The 16,174-nt window shown below is 50.3% G+C and overlaps 5 protein-coding genes across 5 annotated transcripts; 2 read left to right on the plus strand and 3 right to left on the minus strand.

Moving 5' to 3' along the window:
- Positions 1 to 812: 812 nt before the first annotated feature.
- CGGC5_v010793 (putative 30S ribosomal protein S17-like protein) lies at positions 813 to 5,654 on the plus strand (the record flags this gene model as incomplete). The annotated part of the gene is made up of 1 exon (XM_032021455.1): positions 813 to 5,654. One exon carries the CDS (start codon positions 813 to 815, stop codon positions 5,652 to 5,654), a length of 4,842 nt encoding a protein of 1,613 aa, XP_031892409.1.
- A 58-nt stretch (positions 5,655 to 5,712) lies between these two features.
- On the minus strand, positions 5,713 to 6,431 carry CGGC5_v010794 (uncharacterized protein; the record flags this gene model as incomplete). The annotated part of the gene is made up of 3 exons (XM_032021444.1): positions 5,713 to 5,949; positions 6,013 to 6,189; positions 6,261 to 6,431. 3 exons carry the CDS (start codon positions 6,429 to 6,431, stop codon positions 5,713 to 5,715), a joined length of 585 nt encoding a protein of 194 aa, XP_031892408.1.
- A 466-nt stretch (positions 6,432 to 6,897) lies between these two features.
- AMC6 (Metacaspase-6) lies at positions 6,898 to 8,844 on the minus strand (the record flags this gene model as incomplete). The annotated part of the gene is made up of 1 exon (XM_032021433.1): positions 6,898 to 8,844. One exon carries the CDS (start codon positions 8,842 to 8,844, stop codon positions 6,898 to 6,900), a length of 1,947 nt encoding a protein of 648 aa, XP_031892417.1.
- Positions 8,845 to 11,665: 2,821 nt separating this feature from the next.
- CGGC5_v010796 (uncharacterized protein) lies at positions 11,666 to 12,819 on the minus strand (the record flags this gene model as incomplete). The annotated part of the gene is made up of 3 exons (XM_032021422.2): positions 11,666 to 11,682; positions 11,729 to 12,527; positions 12,589 to 12,819. 3 exons carry the CDS (start codon positions 12,817 to 12,819, stop codon positions 11,666 to 11,668), a joined length of 1,047 nt encoding a protein of 348 aa, XP_031892416.2.
- Positions 12,820 to 14,067: 1,248 nt separating this feature from the next.
- On the plus strand, positions 14,068 to 15,879 carry prnB-0 (Proline-specific permease; the record flags this gene model as incomplete). Its single annotated transcript, XM_032021411.1, has 2 exons — positions 14,068 to 14,570; positions 14,631 to 15,879. 2 exons carry the CDS (start codon positions 14,068 to 14,070, stop codon positions 15,877 to 15,879), a joined length of 1,752 nt encoding a protein of 583 aa, XP_031892415.1.
- Between the last annotated feature and the right edge of the window lie 295 nt (positions 15,880 to 16,174).

Here is a 16,174-nt window from a genome sequence, read left to right on the forward strand (position 1 = left end):
AGGATCTGAATAGGTTCAGTCGTTTATCGACCTAAATCATGAAGTTTATGGTGGCCTCAGCTCTAACACTAGTCGCATAACGTTATGCGGATAATGACTACTGAACTAGTCTAATTGACGATTACAAATGCTAGCGGCGCTCCGCTAGATTAATCCCACCGGGGAGAGGCGGAGTTAGATATATAAAATGCGGACTTTGGTAATCCAATAAAGTCCTCTTCGTTTCACCGAAAAGAAATCTTTACATTTGATTTTCAATCGATCCTCGGGGAATATCTTTTCAGTCATGCGTGAACAGTCGCGTCGATCCGCCGTTGCAGGCACGAGACATTGCATGTGCACATTGTGGCAGCCGTCTCCATCTTCGTCCTACTGCGCGTCTCTATTATCCACCCTACTGTCTCTGATGGCCTTGAAGCCCTTTCTCACAGTCTTCCGCATCTACATAGAACCAGTGCACATGATAGAATAGACTTGCCCATCAAACAAATCAGGCCTGGTTCTGGAGACGCACATGCAGGGGTGTTTCAAGCACTGTGATTGGGTAGATACTTGGCCTTCTCACTTGTCCCGAAGCATTCCCGCACAGTTATGGAGATTGGCTGGCGCTTCCGCCGGGGAAAAGGTTACGAGTGACTCTGCTGGCGAATGAGGGAAATATAGCGTGGATAAGCAAGTGAGCCGTAAGGCTCCCGTATCACATCACGCGATATTTCACGCCCGAGTTTTGTCGGCATCATTGAAGCAACGTCATCACCGATTCATCTGGTCCCACAAGGCCAAGTGCTTTGAACAGAAAAAATATCTTTTCGATGGAGGCAATCGCCGACGTTGTAGCTCGCGCAAGACAGGCGCTGGACGGAGTGCCTGACGACGACGAGGATCGATGGATCAGACTAGCAGAGTTCGGAGGTCAGCTTGACTGGGCATGGAACCAAACAAAGTCCATAGAGTATCTCGAGGAGGCTATTGGGGTCTCTGAAGCTGTGGCGAGGGTCACGGCGGAGAAGGGCCTGATCACGAACCAGGCAGACTTTCTCGCCACTTTGCACTCCCTCTGGCTGGAAAAGTATCACGAAACTCACGAAATCATGGATCTGGACGAAAGCATCCAGGCTGCTAGGCAAGCTGCAGAGTTAACGCCGGAAGATGACGAATACAAGGCCAGCCGACTTAGTGAATTCTCACATCGGATTCATGCAAGATACAAACGCTTGGGCCGGTTGTCGGACTTACAGGAAGCGATTCAAGCCGCGGACCAGGCTGTAGAAGCTTCCCCGGGCATACATAACGAAGCTACACGCGCTGGATGGCGGAGTGACCTTGCGTTCCTAGTGACAGCAAGATTTAGACATACTGGCGAGTCCAAAGACTTGGAAGATGGGATCTGCTATGCCAGAGAGGCGGTCGAAGCCACACCCGCCGACCACCGCGAAAGATCGAATAGGCTGAACAACCTTGGGCACGTTCTATACTCTACATACGTCTACACGGACATGCGCCAATATTTGGAAGAGGCTATCGACTTGGCCAAAGATGCCATTGACGCATTGACCGCAACTTTACCTCCGGACCATCCTAGCCGACTTGATCGGCGGTTTAACTTAGCTGTACGTCTCGGAGTAAGATACTCGCTGACAGCTTCAGACGACGATATAAATGGGGCAATACGAACAAGCCAAGAGGTGTTATCTTTGACTCCGCAAGGAAGCCTGGAGTTGCCCACCCGTCTGAACCTCCTTGGGAGCCTGCTAGAAGACCGGTACAAAACCAACCTCGACCGGAAGGACCTGGATAAGGCAATTGAGATCGCCTTGAAAGGGCGCGACGCAAGCCCAGACGATAGTCTCGACCGGGCTACGTTTTTGAGGAACCTTACTTTTCGTTTTGGCGAGAAGTTTCTCTTCTCAAATTCCCTGGATGACCTGAATTTGGCCATAGATGTGGCGAGGGAGGCCCTTGAGATCATTCCCCGAGACGTACCAGAGCGACTAAGTGTATTGAGCAATCTCGGAGCTTTACTCGGAAAGCGGTACTCTCAGACTCTGGACGCAGGTGGATTAGACGAAGCCATCGGATTTGCTAGAGAAGCTCACGATGCATTCGCAGGGCCACACATCCGCATCAACGACAAGATTTCCCGCATCATTGTCCTTCACGACCTTCTTGATAAGAAGTACTCGCGCAGTGGAGCGATATCTGACCTGGAAACTGTTATCCTTGCGGCAAAGGAGGCCATCAAAATTATACCGAAAGGCCACGAACAGCGTCCAGAACTCCTGGATGCTCTCAGTCATCATCTTGACCACAAGTATTTCTACACCAGAACTACCGATGATCTACACGGATGTATTCAATTCACGCGAGAAGCTCTTGCTGAAACTTCGGAATCTAGCCCACATTGGGCGGCACGCTGCCATAACTTGGGCCTCCGACTAGGCGAGCACTACTCTGCCATCGGGATGCGTGCAGTATCGGACTTGAGTGAAGCAATTCTGATGAGCCGAAACGCTGTCAAGGCAACTCACGAGAAACACCCAATGCGCCCAGACTACCTGAATGGTCTTAGCATGAACCTCGGACGACGATACTACGAAAACGGCCAAAGGGAAGATCTCGACGAAGCCATTAGGTCTGCGAGAGAAACTATGAAGATTGCACCATCGGATCATCCAGACCGCGGTTACTTTCTCATCAATCTAAGCAACCGCATCGGTGACAGATTCACTCACACTGGCGACGGAGATGATTTGACGGAGTCTACTCAACTTGCCCAGGAGGCCTTGGAGGCTACTACACAACACGGTCCTCGGCTATCAATCAGGATGAACAACTTGGGACTCCGTCTGAGAGACAGATACTTAAGGACTGGCGAGACGAAAGATCTCGATAAGTCTATTGATCTAGCAAGGAAAGCAACAGAGGCCACTTCTACGGATACGAAGACCCCGGAACGTACCGACCAGCTGTTTAATCTAGCAATCCGTCTTGGCGATAGATATCAGCGAACAGGAGAAGAAAAGGACTTGAGAGAAGCTATTGAACTTGCTAAAGAAGCCGTTCAATCTACGCTTGAAGGCCACCCAGCTCAGGGTACTCGTCTCAATGCGCTAGCAAGCCTACTGGGCGACAAATATTCCCGTTCTCATGTACTCTCACATTTGGACGATTCCATCGCGTTCGCGAGGAAGGCCACGCTAGTGGGCACGCAAGACCACTTTGTTAGACATGCGGAGTATTTGAACAACCTTGGCAACCGGCTTTCTGACAGATACTCTCATGCCGGGGCGCTAGATGATCTCGAAGAGGCTGTCAAGTTCCATGATGAGGCGGTCAAAATGGTGCCTCCTACTCATCCCGACAGAGCAGACTATTTGAACAACTTGGGAAATGCTCTGAGTGATAGATATGAGCGCAAAAGAGAAGTAGCCGATCTTGACAGAGCTATCACTGTATCCCAAGAAGCTTTGGCAGCACTTGTTCCACCAAATAACCCCAACCAAGGACCAATCTTGAGTACCATTGGAAACAGACTGATCGATCGATACTCCGGAGAGACCCATCCAAAGCGCGGACAGGTCGAAGATCTCAACATGGCAATCAGTCACATCAACAAAGCTGTGCAAGTCACGCCTGAAGGCCGCCCCGATCGGGTCAAGTACTTGAACAACCAGGGAAAGTTCTACGGTCTCAAATATCGACATTTTGAAATGCAACATTTGGATGACCTTGAGTTGGGTATCAGCGCTGCCAACAAAGCGGTAGATACCTGCCCCGATGATCATCCTGCCCGAGCTGCGGCAACATTCAATCTTGGGCGCTTGCTTTGGGACAGATACTCCAAAGTCGGAGAGCCAGATGACTTGCGGAATGCTAGGGCAAACTTTGTGTCGACTTTGGGCCATAAGCAAGCCCCGATCAGCTTGCGTATCGATGCTGGCCGACAATTTCTGTTAACTCCAGATGTCTTGAACGACAGACGGCAAGCCTACGACATGGCGAAGCAAACCATTTTACTGGTCCCAATGTCAGCGCCTCTCTCATTGCGGCCAACCGACAAACAGTATCTCCTGACACAGGCCGTCGGAATAGCCTCAGATACAGCCGCCATCGCACTAGAGGCTGACGAAAGCCCTGTCGAGGCTTTAAAACTGCTCGAAACTGGGCGAGGCATTATCGCCGGTTCTCTGCAGAAGATCCGCGCAGACATATTGGAGCTACACCGCTCGCATCCAAAGTTGGCTCAGGCTTTCGACCAACTCCGGAATCTTATGGACTCATCCAAAACAAGCCATGGTGATTCCGACAAGTCGTTCATCGAGGCCGACACCCGCCACCTTGCCACGGCTCGAATGGAAAATCTGCTCTCGAAAATCCAGCAACAGCCTGGTTTTGAAGGGTTCCTTGGCACCGTATCTGAGAATCAGATGCTGCAAGCGGGTTCTCGAGGCCCCATTATTGTTGTCAACGTTAGTCGGTTCAGGTGCGATGCTATTATTGTTGAAGAATGTGGCATTCGAACTTTACCACTCAACGACGTTACCTATGAAATCATCGAGTCAAAGGCCCTTGAAGTCAGGTATCCCTTCACTCTGATCTGGCTATGGGATGTAATTGTAGGACCTGTTCTCGAGTCCTTGGGCATTTTGAGCACGCCGCACGCGGGAAAACCTTGGCCGCATGTTTGGTGGATTCCGACCGGTCCGCTGGTTGGCTTTCCTCTTCACGCTGCTGGTCATCACTTTGGTGGTCAAGGGCAGACAGCGCTTGACAGGGTGATGTCATCCTACAGTACATCCGTTCAAGCCATTGTTCATGCTAGGAAGTCGATGAACTTCAGCTTTGTGAACCAGAATGACGCAGCAGATGCAGCACAAGAGGAAAGCGAAGGCAGTTCTGGCCGAGAATTCGTCCTCGTTTCCATGCCGAAGACGCCAGGCATGACATCACTGAAGTATGCCACGAGCGAAATTGATGCCGTGAAGTTGGGCTGCATATCCAGAGGAATCAGCTACACTCATGCGGCTGGAAAACCTAAAGATGTACTTGCCGCGCTGAACGGTGGTTGCAAAGTGTTCCACTTTGCTGGGCATGGCGACACGCATCCTATCGACCCTCTCCAGAGTCGATTGCTTTTAGAAGACTGGGAGAATCAATCTCTGACAGCTGGCAGTCTTTTGGAGATAAATCTCAGAGAAAAGTCTCCATTTCTGGCTTACTTATCGGCATGCGGAACGAGCCAGATTCTTGATGATAAGTCTGTAGACGAAAGTATTCACTTGGCGGGCGCCTTTCAGCTTGCTGGCTTCCGACATGTAATTGGGACGTTGTGGGAAGTTGACGACGCCTTGTGCGTGGATGCGGCAAAGTTGGCTTACGAGGGGTTGTGGAAATGGGGCATGACGGACGATTCTGTGTGCCGGAGCCTTCATCACACGATTCGGCATCTTCGCGACGACTGGGTTCAAAGTCATCAAATGCGCAACAGACCGCAAACAAACCGCTCACGCGTGGAGGAAGAGACGACTCAGGCCAGTGAGAATATGGGACGGGGGGCACGTCTTAGATTGGATGGAAATGATCGAACACGCGATATTAGGAGGTCTGAATCTACGGGGCCATTGTGGGTTCCATATGTTCACTTTGGTCCTTGAAAAAAATGTCGAAGTTGCTAGTCATGTGTCCAAAGTACAAATGCAAAAGAACCTTTTCCTAATCTGACGCCTGCCCATATGGTTCAATCCTTAAATCCGGTCCATGTCCAACGTATGCCGTAGCGCCAGCCAGTATTCGATCATTCTCAATGTGCAATCTTTTTTCCTTGCCTATGAATACCGTGATCACAGCGAAGCCGTCTTTGCTCGTCCACAGAGGAAATGTAGCTCTCGACTCTGACTTGGCTTTCGATTCGGGTTGGAGAGTCTTCTTCGTAGCAGGGCCTACATATGTCTATTTGCCCAATTATCAATACCAATACTGAAGAGAAGGTGAGACAGAGGTTGAATAACGTACTGTCTGGCTCAAACCAATTCCTCCACCGGTTGTTGATAGATTGACCTCAAAACCCGTGAGCATCCGGCAAGGACGATGCTTAGACACCACGACAGTGATCTCCTCATCATGTTGGTTCACAACCCACACGCAAGCCGGCACTCCTTTCAGTTTCCTTAACAAGGCTCCGAAGGACCCCTGGATGCCTTGTCAGCGGTTCGCCAGTTCGCATGACGCATAACCCGGAAGAAGATGGTGTGTTCTCTCACCTTGGGAACCGGGCCCCCTGGGACGGAAGCCGGGATGTCACCCCCCCACCAAGCTTCTTCTTGTGAAACTTGGTTCTCGGGGCCGGGAAGATCGCAGCCGTCGACGGGTAGATCCGTTGTGTGGAGAAAAACGTTTTCCTGTGGTACGGGTGCAGCTTTCAGTATTTCCATGTTGAAGACTCCAAAACGACTTGACGCTAGAACAAAGTCCAAAGTGGAAATTCGGGTGACTTTGGAAGTGGGAGAGATATCTTGTACCATGGCAATTTTTTTCAATCACCTAGGAATGTCTCATTAAGCTGGTGGCGAAGCCTAGCAGAGGCGGAGCACTTTGCCACGTATCATGCAGGTCGCCGTTGTCGCGACCGCAATGGTTAAGTGGGCTCATGTGATAGAGCCCTGAGCAGCATCTCAATTGGCGTGGAACATGAATTGCGGGTCGATATGAGCTGATGGAAGGATTAGATCCTGGAGGAGACGAGACCTATCATCATCACTAATGCAGTACTACACAAAACCATGACTTCAATCATCGAACCGAGAGGTGTTTCTTATTTCAGGTGTATGACGACTACTCCTTCTTCAAGACATAATAGCTCATGCAAGCTGTCTGTATGATTCTTGAAAAGCGGCTGGATCAGTTATGGTTTAGCTCGAAAGAGACTACACGCATGCCAAACTCGACATAAGTCTGTTGTGTTTTGACGTCCCTGGTAGAATTCGAGCCAACATTGTCGATGAACTCACTAAGACTTGGCGCATCAAGTTCTCGAGCGCCCCTGTCTGCACCTTTGGCCGCACCAGGGCCCGTCTCAAGACATCGAAGATCCATGTCAAGTCGACAAGGTGTCACCACAACAATAATGTTCTCGAAAAGTCTAAGGCCTTTCTTTGGCACGCTCTTGGGCCAATCAACCTCAGACCCTTGAAGGGTCCCGAATATCATGTCCAACTCGCCAAAGGTGTACTCCTCATTGGGACGAAGTTCTCGGCCACTTGGTGTTGCAGACGTCAGCATCATGACAGATCCAGCGCAAATTTCGAAAATTGTGACCAGCACGGTTGAATGGCCGTTGTTGCGAAGTTTGATGAATATCCTGTCCCCTTCGGTGATCGCAAGGCCTCCTTTTTGGCCGCTGATGTCCGGTTGGCCATATCTGACTCGGCCAACCTGCACACCGACTTGGTGCGACAGTGAAGTCGGCTCGACTTGCCGAGCAAGCGAGAGAAGGTGTCTTGACCGCGCCATGGACTCCAGTCTGTCAACAATCTCGGAGACACATTGGGCATCAACATGATCCCCTGTCACCTGCCAGCGGCCCAGAAGAGATGATTCGCCTGACTCGTGGCTCCAGAGCTCGACTTCCGAATCCTTGCTTTCGATTGTGGCGAATGGGGACGTGTCGTTGTTTTCAGCTTTGCAGAGAAAAGGAGACCCGTCGATGCGGCCATTTAACTGCTTCGAGGCCCTCCTCAGACGAACTGCGACCGGTAGACTGCCAATTTTCTTCCTTGGGAAGGCTCTCATGCCAGATCTAGCATGCTTCTCAACATGACCGATAAGGTTCCTGTCTTTAAGAATGACCCGCGACTTCACAGGTCCAATCATATCAACAGTGACCTCAGCAATCTGGCGACCCGAGTTGAATCGCTCGTCAAGACCCGGCAAGACGGCATAAGTGTCTCCAGCCTCAACACCGTGAAGTCTTCCACCTTCCAAGACAGGACCATTCTCTCGATCGAATGAGAAAGGAAGTGCGCCATTCAGGCTCGCTTTCTCAAGACTGAAGGTGAACCGCGTGTCGTCTCCTTCTATTTGCGGAAATTGCTGAGGACAGGTGGCTTTGATGCGGTCTCGAACGCTACGCATAACGCTGCGCCAGCAAGCTACGGACGGATTGCCGTACGCATCTCTTCGTAGTAACGCACGCTCGAGAGCTTCAGTAAGCACACTTCGCTGGTCCTCGCCAAAGGGCTGTTCGTAGGCGCTCTCAGTTTGCGCCGACGCTGCAATCGTGAGAAGTCGAGGGTTTCTTTCATGATGACCACCCGCGTCGAGCGTGCCATCTTGCAACATACTCTGAATGTGAGAGAACACTTCATCATAAACTTGCGGGTCAATTGTCTTGACGGTTGCCTTGAGTCGGGCCATTCGCGCTGCATGACAACAGTCTAATATTAGGGTGACGTTTTCGGTCCTGTCGGTGGTTCGACGCAAATATTGCGACAGCTCCACGTCCGTTATTCCTCTGAAATCACCTGTGGTGGTTTCTGAAAAGTCGTACGGGATCAGAAACTGTACCGGTCGCTTGGCGTTGACCTCGCCTGTCTTTTGTACGAGGCCTCCGTGGCCTGAAAAGTAGACCACGACAGCATCGCTTGCGTCCGTGGCCCGGATGATATCCTCCAAGTGGTCCAGAATTTGAGCTCTAGTCGCGTTTTGTACCGTCTTGCAGGAAAATCCGTAAACTTCGAGTATCGTTTTCATAGTTTCCAAGTCCCGGGCGGGGGCCTTGAGTCCCGCAACGGGACAGCCGATAAGTAGCGCCCGCTTGTGGCCGCCATTCGAGGCCGCCTCTGACATGATTGAGTCGTGAATCGTTCTCAAATGCAGATGACAGAAGTATTTTGAGATCAGTGTCTTGTACAGAATGACAAGCATAGACACAGATGAGAGAATTCTTTTCGGGAGGGCGAAATCCTACGAGGGGTTGCTGGCCAACAACATGCGGCCACATGCCCCACTGTATCTATCGGGCATCATTGCATCAGGCCACCAAGATGTCAGCATGCAGCTGTCACCTTATTGACTAAAGTGCATGATTGAAGTAACATTCGCCCCCGTGAAGAGCACTGATGCTAAGGCGAACCTAGGAACTTCTTTCTGAGCATGAAATGCGAATCGGGTTGAGATCACTGACCCCTACTCAGACTAATGCAATGACTTTGGAAACTGCCCTGAGACAGGATGATTTGAGCGGGTTGATACGTCCACTTTATCAGCGGGTTTTGACTTCAATTAAATGAATGGTTATAACTTATCTTGCTCAAAGGATACCAATTCCAAGCAGGATTGTCATTTGTCATCCATAGATGCTTGGCTGTCAACCACCATAGCTCCCAATTCTAGGGTTCCCGGCTGACTAAAGATGGTTGGCCAAATGAGGTAGGGATGTAGCATCAACGCCTCCAACACGGATATGATAAGCCGCCCCGGGTGAATCGGCCGTCTGTTATCTCACCTCGGTATCTCATTCCCCCGCCTTGCAATCATGCAACATCATACATGTAGAGTTGAAAATGGCAACCAGAATATCCCACAAGAAGAGCAGGTTTGGATGCACACTGTGCAAAACTAGACGGGTAAGCGTACAAATACAGCTCAAGGCTTCATGCAGCTTATTGTTAGGGAAGATCAAATGTGACCAACGAAAGCCTGGTTGCGTCCGCTGCGAGGAATATGGCTCGAACTGTCCTGGATACCCGTTGAACGTGCGATGGGCCCCAGCCAACCAACTGCATGCGAAAAGATCAGCTCCGCCAAGAAGCCCGGAAGGAATGAATGGCAGCAATCAAAGACCCAAAAATACTTCGAGCCTCCCGTCTACCGAGCCATCAGCCGTTTCGCCTCCCGATGGAGTCAGTGATAGCAAGAGGAATGGTGATAGCCATGCTGATCTAAGTCTTTCACTCCTGAAAGACTTGGAATCGGTTCTACGCCCTGCTGATGGTTTTCTTGGATCTCAGAACCCATCATGGCTATCTTTTGAAGAAACAGTAAATCATGTGGTTAGCTCAGATCATCAGTTTTCGACGTCGTCATCCCCATTCGAGTTTCCCGACTTCAACTACACAGGCAGTCTAGATTACATGTTTGTGGAGGCCCCGGATGGAGATCCATCAAGCGGCCATCGGTGTCTAGAGCCTGACGATCTTCTCCAAAGCTCAGACAGCGTTTCTCAGAATCCGCTAGGCTGGCCCCGCAGACTGACCAATCTCCCCACGGCTCTGTCAGACTATTTCATGCAAGAAGTGATACCACTTTATTGTACTTGGGATAGCAAGCATAACTATATGCGGATCCTGATGGAGAGCTCTTGGCAATCGTCGGAAGTGCTCTTCCATACAATGCAGAGTATGGCCGCGGCTTGCTTGATGAAAAGCTTCCCTGAACTCGGTTGTGTCGCTGTAAGGGAGAGGAATCTTGCTCTTCAAGGCTTCGATAACGGGTATGCATCTTCTGTTTGGCATCAACAAGACATCAATCTCATGTCTGGATTATTGCTGGGACACACTGCAAGCTGGCATGACCCTTCAGACCTGGAATTGGAGAAGTTCACAGCCATGCAAGACACACTCCGAAACTGGGTGCCAGATTCCAAGACGGCTGTTACATTCCGTTTCTTTAAATCTGCAGTCGAGTACTGGGAACTGCTTCTATCATTTTTCATTGAAACCTGCTCAACTACAGTTGATTCACCCGGCTTCATAGGCCCTCCACAACCGTGTGGCAATCTACCCCACCCTTTCACAGGCATATCCGATGATACAATGAGCTTGTTAGCCCGCGTGGGAAGACTGATTCATGACCACCGGAGGAAACAAGCTTCAAGCGGGTTTATCTCAGAAGAACTTCTCGACTCTTTCAGAAAGGATATCCGCCAGGCTCGGCAAGTCGAACGGAGACTGCTAGCTTACAAGAGACCCAAAATTTCCGAAATGGTCGATCCGGAAGATCCGCGAACTACTCTAGCTCATCTGTCCAAGTTAGACGAAGCCTATATCTGTTCAGGACTGCTGCAATTATATCGCGTCTTTCCAGACTTGTTGTCTGACAGATATAACCTATGGAATGCTGTTGACCTCTACGACGCTCCACCACCCTGCAAGAGGCCAACAGAAACAGAGAGAAACGCATGGCTGACGAGCTTGGCCATGTATACACTTGATCTGCTCCGAGACATTCCGTTCGAGTCTCGAACTCGATGTGTTCAGCCTTTCATCTTCGTAGCTGTTGCCGGCGAACTTCGCGTTGGCACTCAAGCAGTCCTATCGATGGACGCTGATAACGAGGAAGCTCGATTTCATGGCAATGACGCAATAAGAATAGCAGCCGCGCGAAACTTCATTTCAGCAAGGCTTTCAGCGTACCGTGATGTCCTGCCTTTGCGAAAGGTGATGAACATCTCGGAATTGGTGCATCACACTTGGGCAGCGCTAGATTCGGGGAAGAAGAATGTGTATTGGTTGGACGTTTGCGTGGAGAAAAGGCTGAGTACCCTCTTTGGATAGACGCCCGATATACAACCAACACGATGTCTGGTTTAAAACATACAAAATTGACACTTCCTACTATTTCGACTCTCTTGCTAACGAAATCCATCTATCAAGTGCTTTCTCGAGGGTTAAGGCTTGCTCAAACCTGGTCTCTGTGAGCAAAAATACCTTCGGAAGCCACTCAGGCACACCTTCGCCAGCAATCATCTTCACAAGTGCCTCGCCTGATAGCCAGGCCTTGTCCATACCGTATCCATTGTATCCTCCGCAAATCCACTCGGCGTCGCTACTCTCACGACCTGAAGCGGACCCTGGAATCTTTCCGATCAAGGGTAACCCATCCGATGTATGACATTGAAGTCCGGTCCACATCCCCCGAATCTCGGGCTCCTCTCCCTGGGGCCATCCCTTGAAAAAGTAATTAGGAAGGAACCTCGCCAGATCCTTCATAGCCTGACCGGACACCGACGTGTCATCAGACGAGAGTGTGCCGAAAATGCTCGAGCTTCCCCCTCCAACCCAAATGTCTCCCGTCAACCCGTTCTGTTGCAAGTAGTACAATCCGCCATCATACAATCCTGTGTTGTGATCCAACGTAGGCTTATTCAGCAAGCTCCAGGAGGCGCTGTTCCCGACATTCTCCAGATGTTTGCCGGCTTTCTGGACTGACATCGTGCCTCTGTACGGGTACATCTTACCTCTTAGAGGCTTCAGAAGATGCGAAGCGTTGGCGTTGGTGCAGTGAATGACCTGTTTTGCATGCACAGTTCCTCGAGGAGTTGTAATCTCGTACTTATATGTCGTGTTGGCTGTCTCTTCTTGAGGAGAGGAAGACTGGGAAATGGCGGTAACTGGAGTGTTCGTTTCGATAGACAGGCGATTGGGATACTGGCCCAGAAGACTTTCAAAGATTCCAGTGATCAATCGATATGGCCATATGGCACCTGCTTTGTGAACGATCGTGCCAAATCCAACCTTGATATTCCATTCCTGAGAGAACATGCATCAGTGTCCGTGATCGTCAATATCGACTGATGTGTAGAAGACAAACCTTGACCAACTCCTTCTGCTCGAAAACCTTGTGAAGAAATCTGTGCTCTGGAAACGCTTCGCGGAATTCCTCCAACGAGCTCAGTGATTCAAGCCACGCGAACTCGGTCTCAGGTACCATAACTTTGACCAGATCTCGAATTTCGCTCTCTGTCTGGATATCCGGTCCCATATGTCTTACCATGTCCATCACAAGCTCAATATTCATGAGGCTAAATCGAGCCATCTCCATCGCAGTCGCTTTGCCAAAGCGTTCGACCAAACCCGCGAACGTATGTCCGACGGGACTGACGAGTTGGCCCCCATTACGGCCTGTGGCACCGCTACAGAGATTCCGAGCTTCTAGGACAACAACTTGGCTTGGACTATCACTGGAGCCTAAGACCTCGTTTTCCAATAGGCCCTTTGTGACGCTGCACCCAGTGATCCCTGAGCCTATGACAACGAAGTCGGCGTTGGTAGGGAGATTGGGGGACTGAATGGTTGCCAAGATGGGGTGAGGGGGTTCTTGCCAGAGTGAGATCGATGGATTAGGCCTCGGAAGTAGAGGGTCAGCCACAAGGCACGCGGTCAGTCTCTCAATGAAGTCTTTCGGCATTGAGTCTGGCGGTTGGAGGCCTTTGGCGACAGCCAAGAGCCGGTCCTTCGCCTTCCGAGTTCTCGTATCAGCCATACTTTTGCCTGGCCCAGCGGCGACTCTGGATACAGCAAAGTATAAAATCAAATCGTATTCGGAATCAAATAGGTAATTATGAATTCTGCAGAACACATTGGCGACGCATGTTTTCATTTATTTCATCGGCGTTCGCCTGCACGCTGACTTGTATGTCTTGCGACGCGCGTGTGTCATTTCCCCTCCTCGGCAACTTGTCCAAGCTGTCACTCGCTCTTGCAATTATTGCGTACTGAGAATTCTCAAAATCAACGGCAGTCAAACTCCGAGCTTGTGCCAAGTCTAGAGGCGGATAAATACGATCTGAGCCGTGGTTTATCGGCTATCCCAACTAGGAAATCGAATACGATCTAATCGTTAGGGGTCGTCAGCTCCCACTTCCAACTGGCCAATTTGCGTCCCCACTCCAGATGCTAATGGACCCCTCCGTCTTGCTACTGTGTTATCGCATTGTAGCAAAGGTCACACCAGATAAAAGTGCTGTGTTGATATCGGGTGATATGTTATCTTAGTTGTTATGCATAGGTCGGTTGGTGCCGTCATGGGTCACGACTTGAGATAGGAAGGCTCATCCGACATACGGTATCACAGATTCTTACTGTGGGAATGAACAGTACTTCTTCAACGGCCTGCATTCTCACATAAGTCGGCCACTGCCACCATCGCAACAGGTGTCAGCTAAAACTTCAGAGTCGCATCGCTTGTAGATCCCCTCTCAAACGCTTGGAAAATTTATGCCGCCCTTTTCAATTTGTCTCTTTGGTTACTATATCTGAGCGGGCCTCCTCGCCAAATCCATCTGCGAGAATGGCAGGACCGGCAGTGAAAGACGCCATCGCAGATGACAGCTCATCCACCCGCTTGGGCCAAACATCCGAGGCCACGATTCCCCAAACACAACGGGGTCTTTCTCCGCGCCATGTTCAGCTCATGACTATTGCCGGAGGCATTGGCGTCGGCCTCTTCGTGGGCGTGGGCGGCGTCCTGTCCAAGGCGGGACCCCTGCCTCTTATTATCGGGTACATCATCTACGGCGTGGGGTTCATATGGCCCACCACCCTGAACGTTGCTGAGATGGTGGCTTGGCTGCCGATCAGAGGCTCAATCTACGAGCTTGCCGCTCGTTTCGTGGATCCCGCACTAGGCTTCGCCATGGGATGGACCTATTTCTTCGCCGGCGCTATGCTGGTTTGTACGGAATATTCAGCGGTCGCCACCGTCATGGGTTATTGGAACGTCGACGTCAACCCAGCAGTATGGATTGCCATGGTTCTGGCAGTATGCTACTTCCTGAACATGGCAGCTGTCAAGTAAGTGAAGGCTGGTGAACTTCTGACACGAGAAACTCTATTTGCTAATTAGCCCGACAGATGGTTCGGCGAAAGTGAGTTTGTCATGGGCTCGACTAAGGTCCTCCTGCTTCTCGGCCTTATGATGGCGACCTTCATTACTATGGTGGGCGGGAATCCGAAGCACGACGCCTATGGCTTTCGAAACTGGTCTAATGGAAACTTTGTGCACTCTTACTATGCAGATGGAGCCACTGGCGTTTTCCTCAGCGTCTGCATATGCGTACGCTACGCTGCTTTCACAATCGGTGGACCAGATACCATATCTCTCGCAGCTGGAGAAATTCAGAACCCGCGAAAGACCATTCCACGAGTATCCAAGATGATCATCAATCGCATTCTGTTTTTCTACATTTTTGGTATCCTCGCGGTTGGCATAATATGCAATTCGCGCGATGAACGCCTCCTGGGCGCGATCGATTCCGGCGATGCTGGAGCCGCTGCGTCGCCATGGGTTTTGGGACTCCTCAGCCATGGCATCTCGGGGTTTCTGCCAGGACTCATCAACTTTCTCATCTTACTTTCGGGTTGGTCCTGCGGAAACGCTTTTCTCTACTCATCCAGCCGCACCCTCTATTCTCTTGCTCAGGATGGACAAGCACCCAAGATCTTTCTGAGATGCACCAAGAGCGGGGTACCATGGGTCTGTGTGACAGCAGTCACTCTCATCTCTCTTCTGTCATTTTTGGTTGCGTCGAACGAAGCAAGTGAGGTATTCTCTTGGTTCTTGGAGTTGACAACCGTTTCACTGGTCGTCAATTTCACCTGCATGTCTTGGGTCTTTCTTGATTGGCGCCGAGCTTTGAAAGCCCAAGGAATTCGCCAAATCAGCACGAGCAAAAAGATTTGGCTGGCTTCATTACTTGACAGAGACAACAGCGCGGAATCGGTCACGCAGACGGAGACAGTCATCTTCCCCTACATTGCACCCGGTGCTTCCTGGACTCCCTATTTGTGCATGATCCTGGGTTCGATTATCTCTTTGTTCATTGGGTTCGACATAGTTTCCCCTTGGTCTACAAAAGGGTTCATTACAAGCTATTTTGGTCTTGGTTGGTTTGTTGGCATGTTCGTGTTTTGGAAGATATACAAGCGCACAAGCTTTGTTGATCCCGGATCTGTAGATATTTACGCCGACGGACGAAAGCAAGCGGTTGATCATGAGTGCCGCCTCTGGGAAGAAGATCTGCAGGAGGAGCATCGAAACGAAGAGCTTGTAAAGAAGAATGTAATCCTGAGAATGTGGGACAAGATTTGGGGAGATTACTAGGAAGTTTTGGAAGATAAAGCATGGGTAATATTGGAATAGCTACAGATCTTTGCCACATATTTCATAAACAGCGTCTAGGTTCGATGTGGTTATCTATCGGAAGATTCAAAGTTGTTTTGTGGCATCATTCCAATCTGCAAGCGCCATATGTACACATTGCAGAATGACAGCAACGGACCGGGCATGTTAATGAGCCTTCTAAGCATAGAAATTTATTGCTAAGTCAAGATTTCTTGCTTTCATGCAACGACCTAGTGGCAAGGCGTGGTCTCCAAGTCCGTAGACCGACTATTAC

The sequence above is a fragment of the Colletotrichum fructicola genome (assembly GCF_000319635.2).
Source record: "Colletotrichum fructicola Nara gc5 chromosome Unknown KSG_Nara_v1_contig06, whole genome shotgun sequence".
Taxonomy (NCBI): domain Eukaryota; kingdom Fungi; phylum Ascomycota; class Sordariomycetes; order Glomerellales; family Glomerellaceae; genus Colletotrichum; species Colletotrichum fructicola.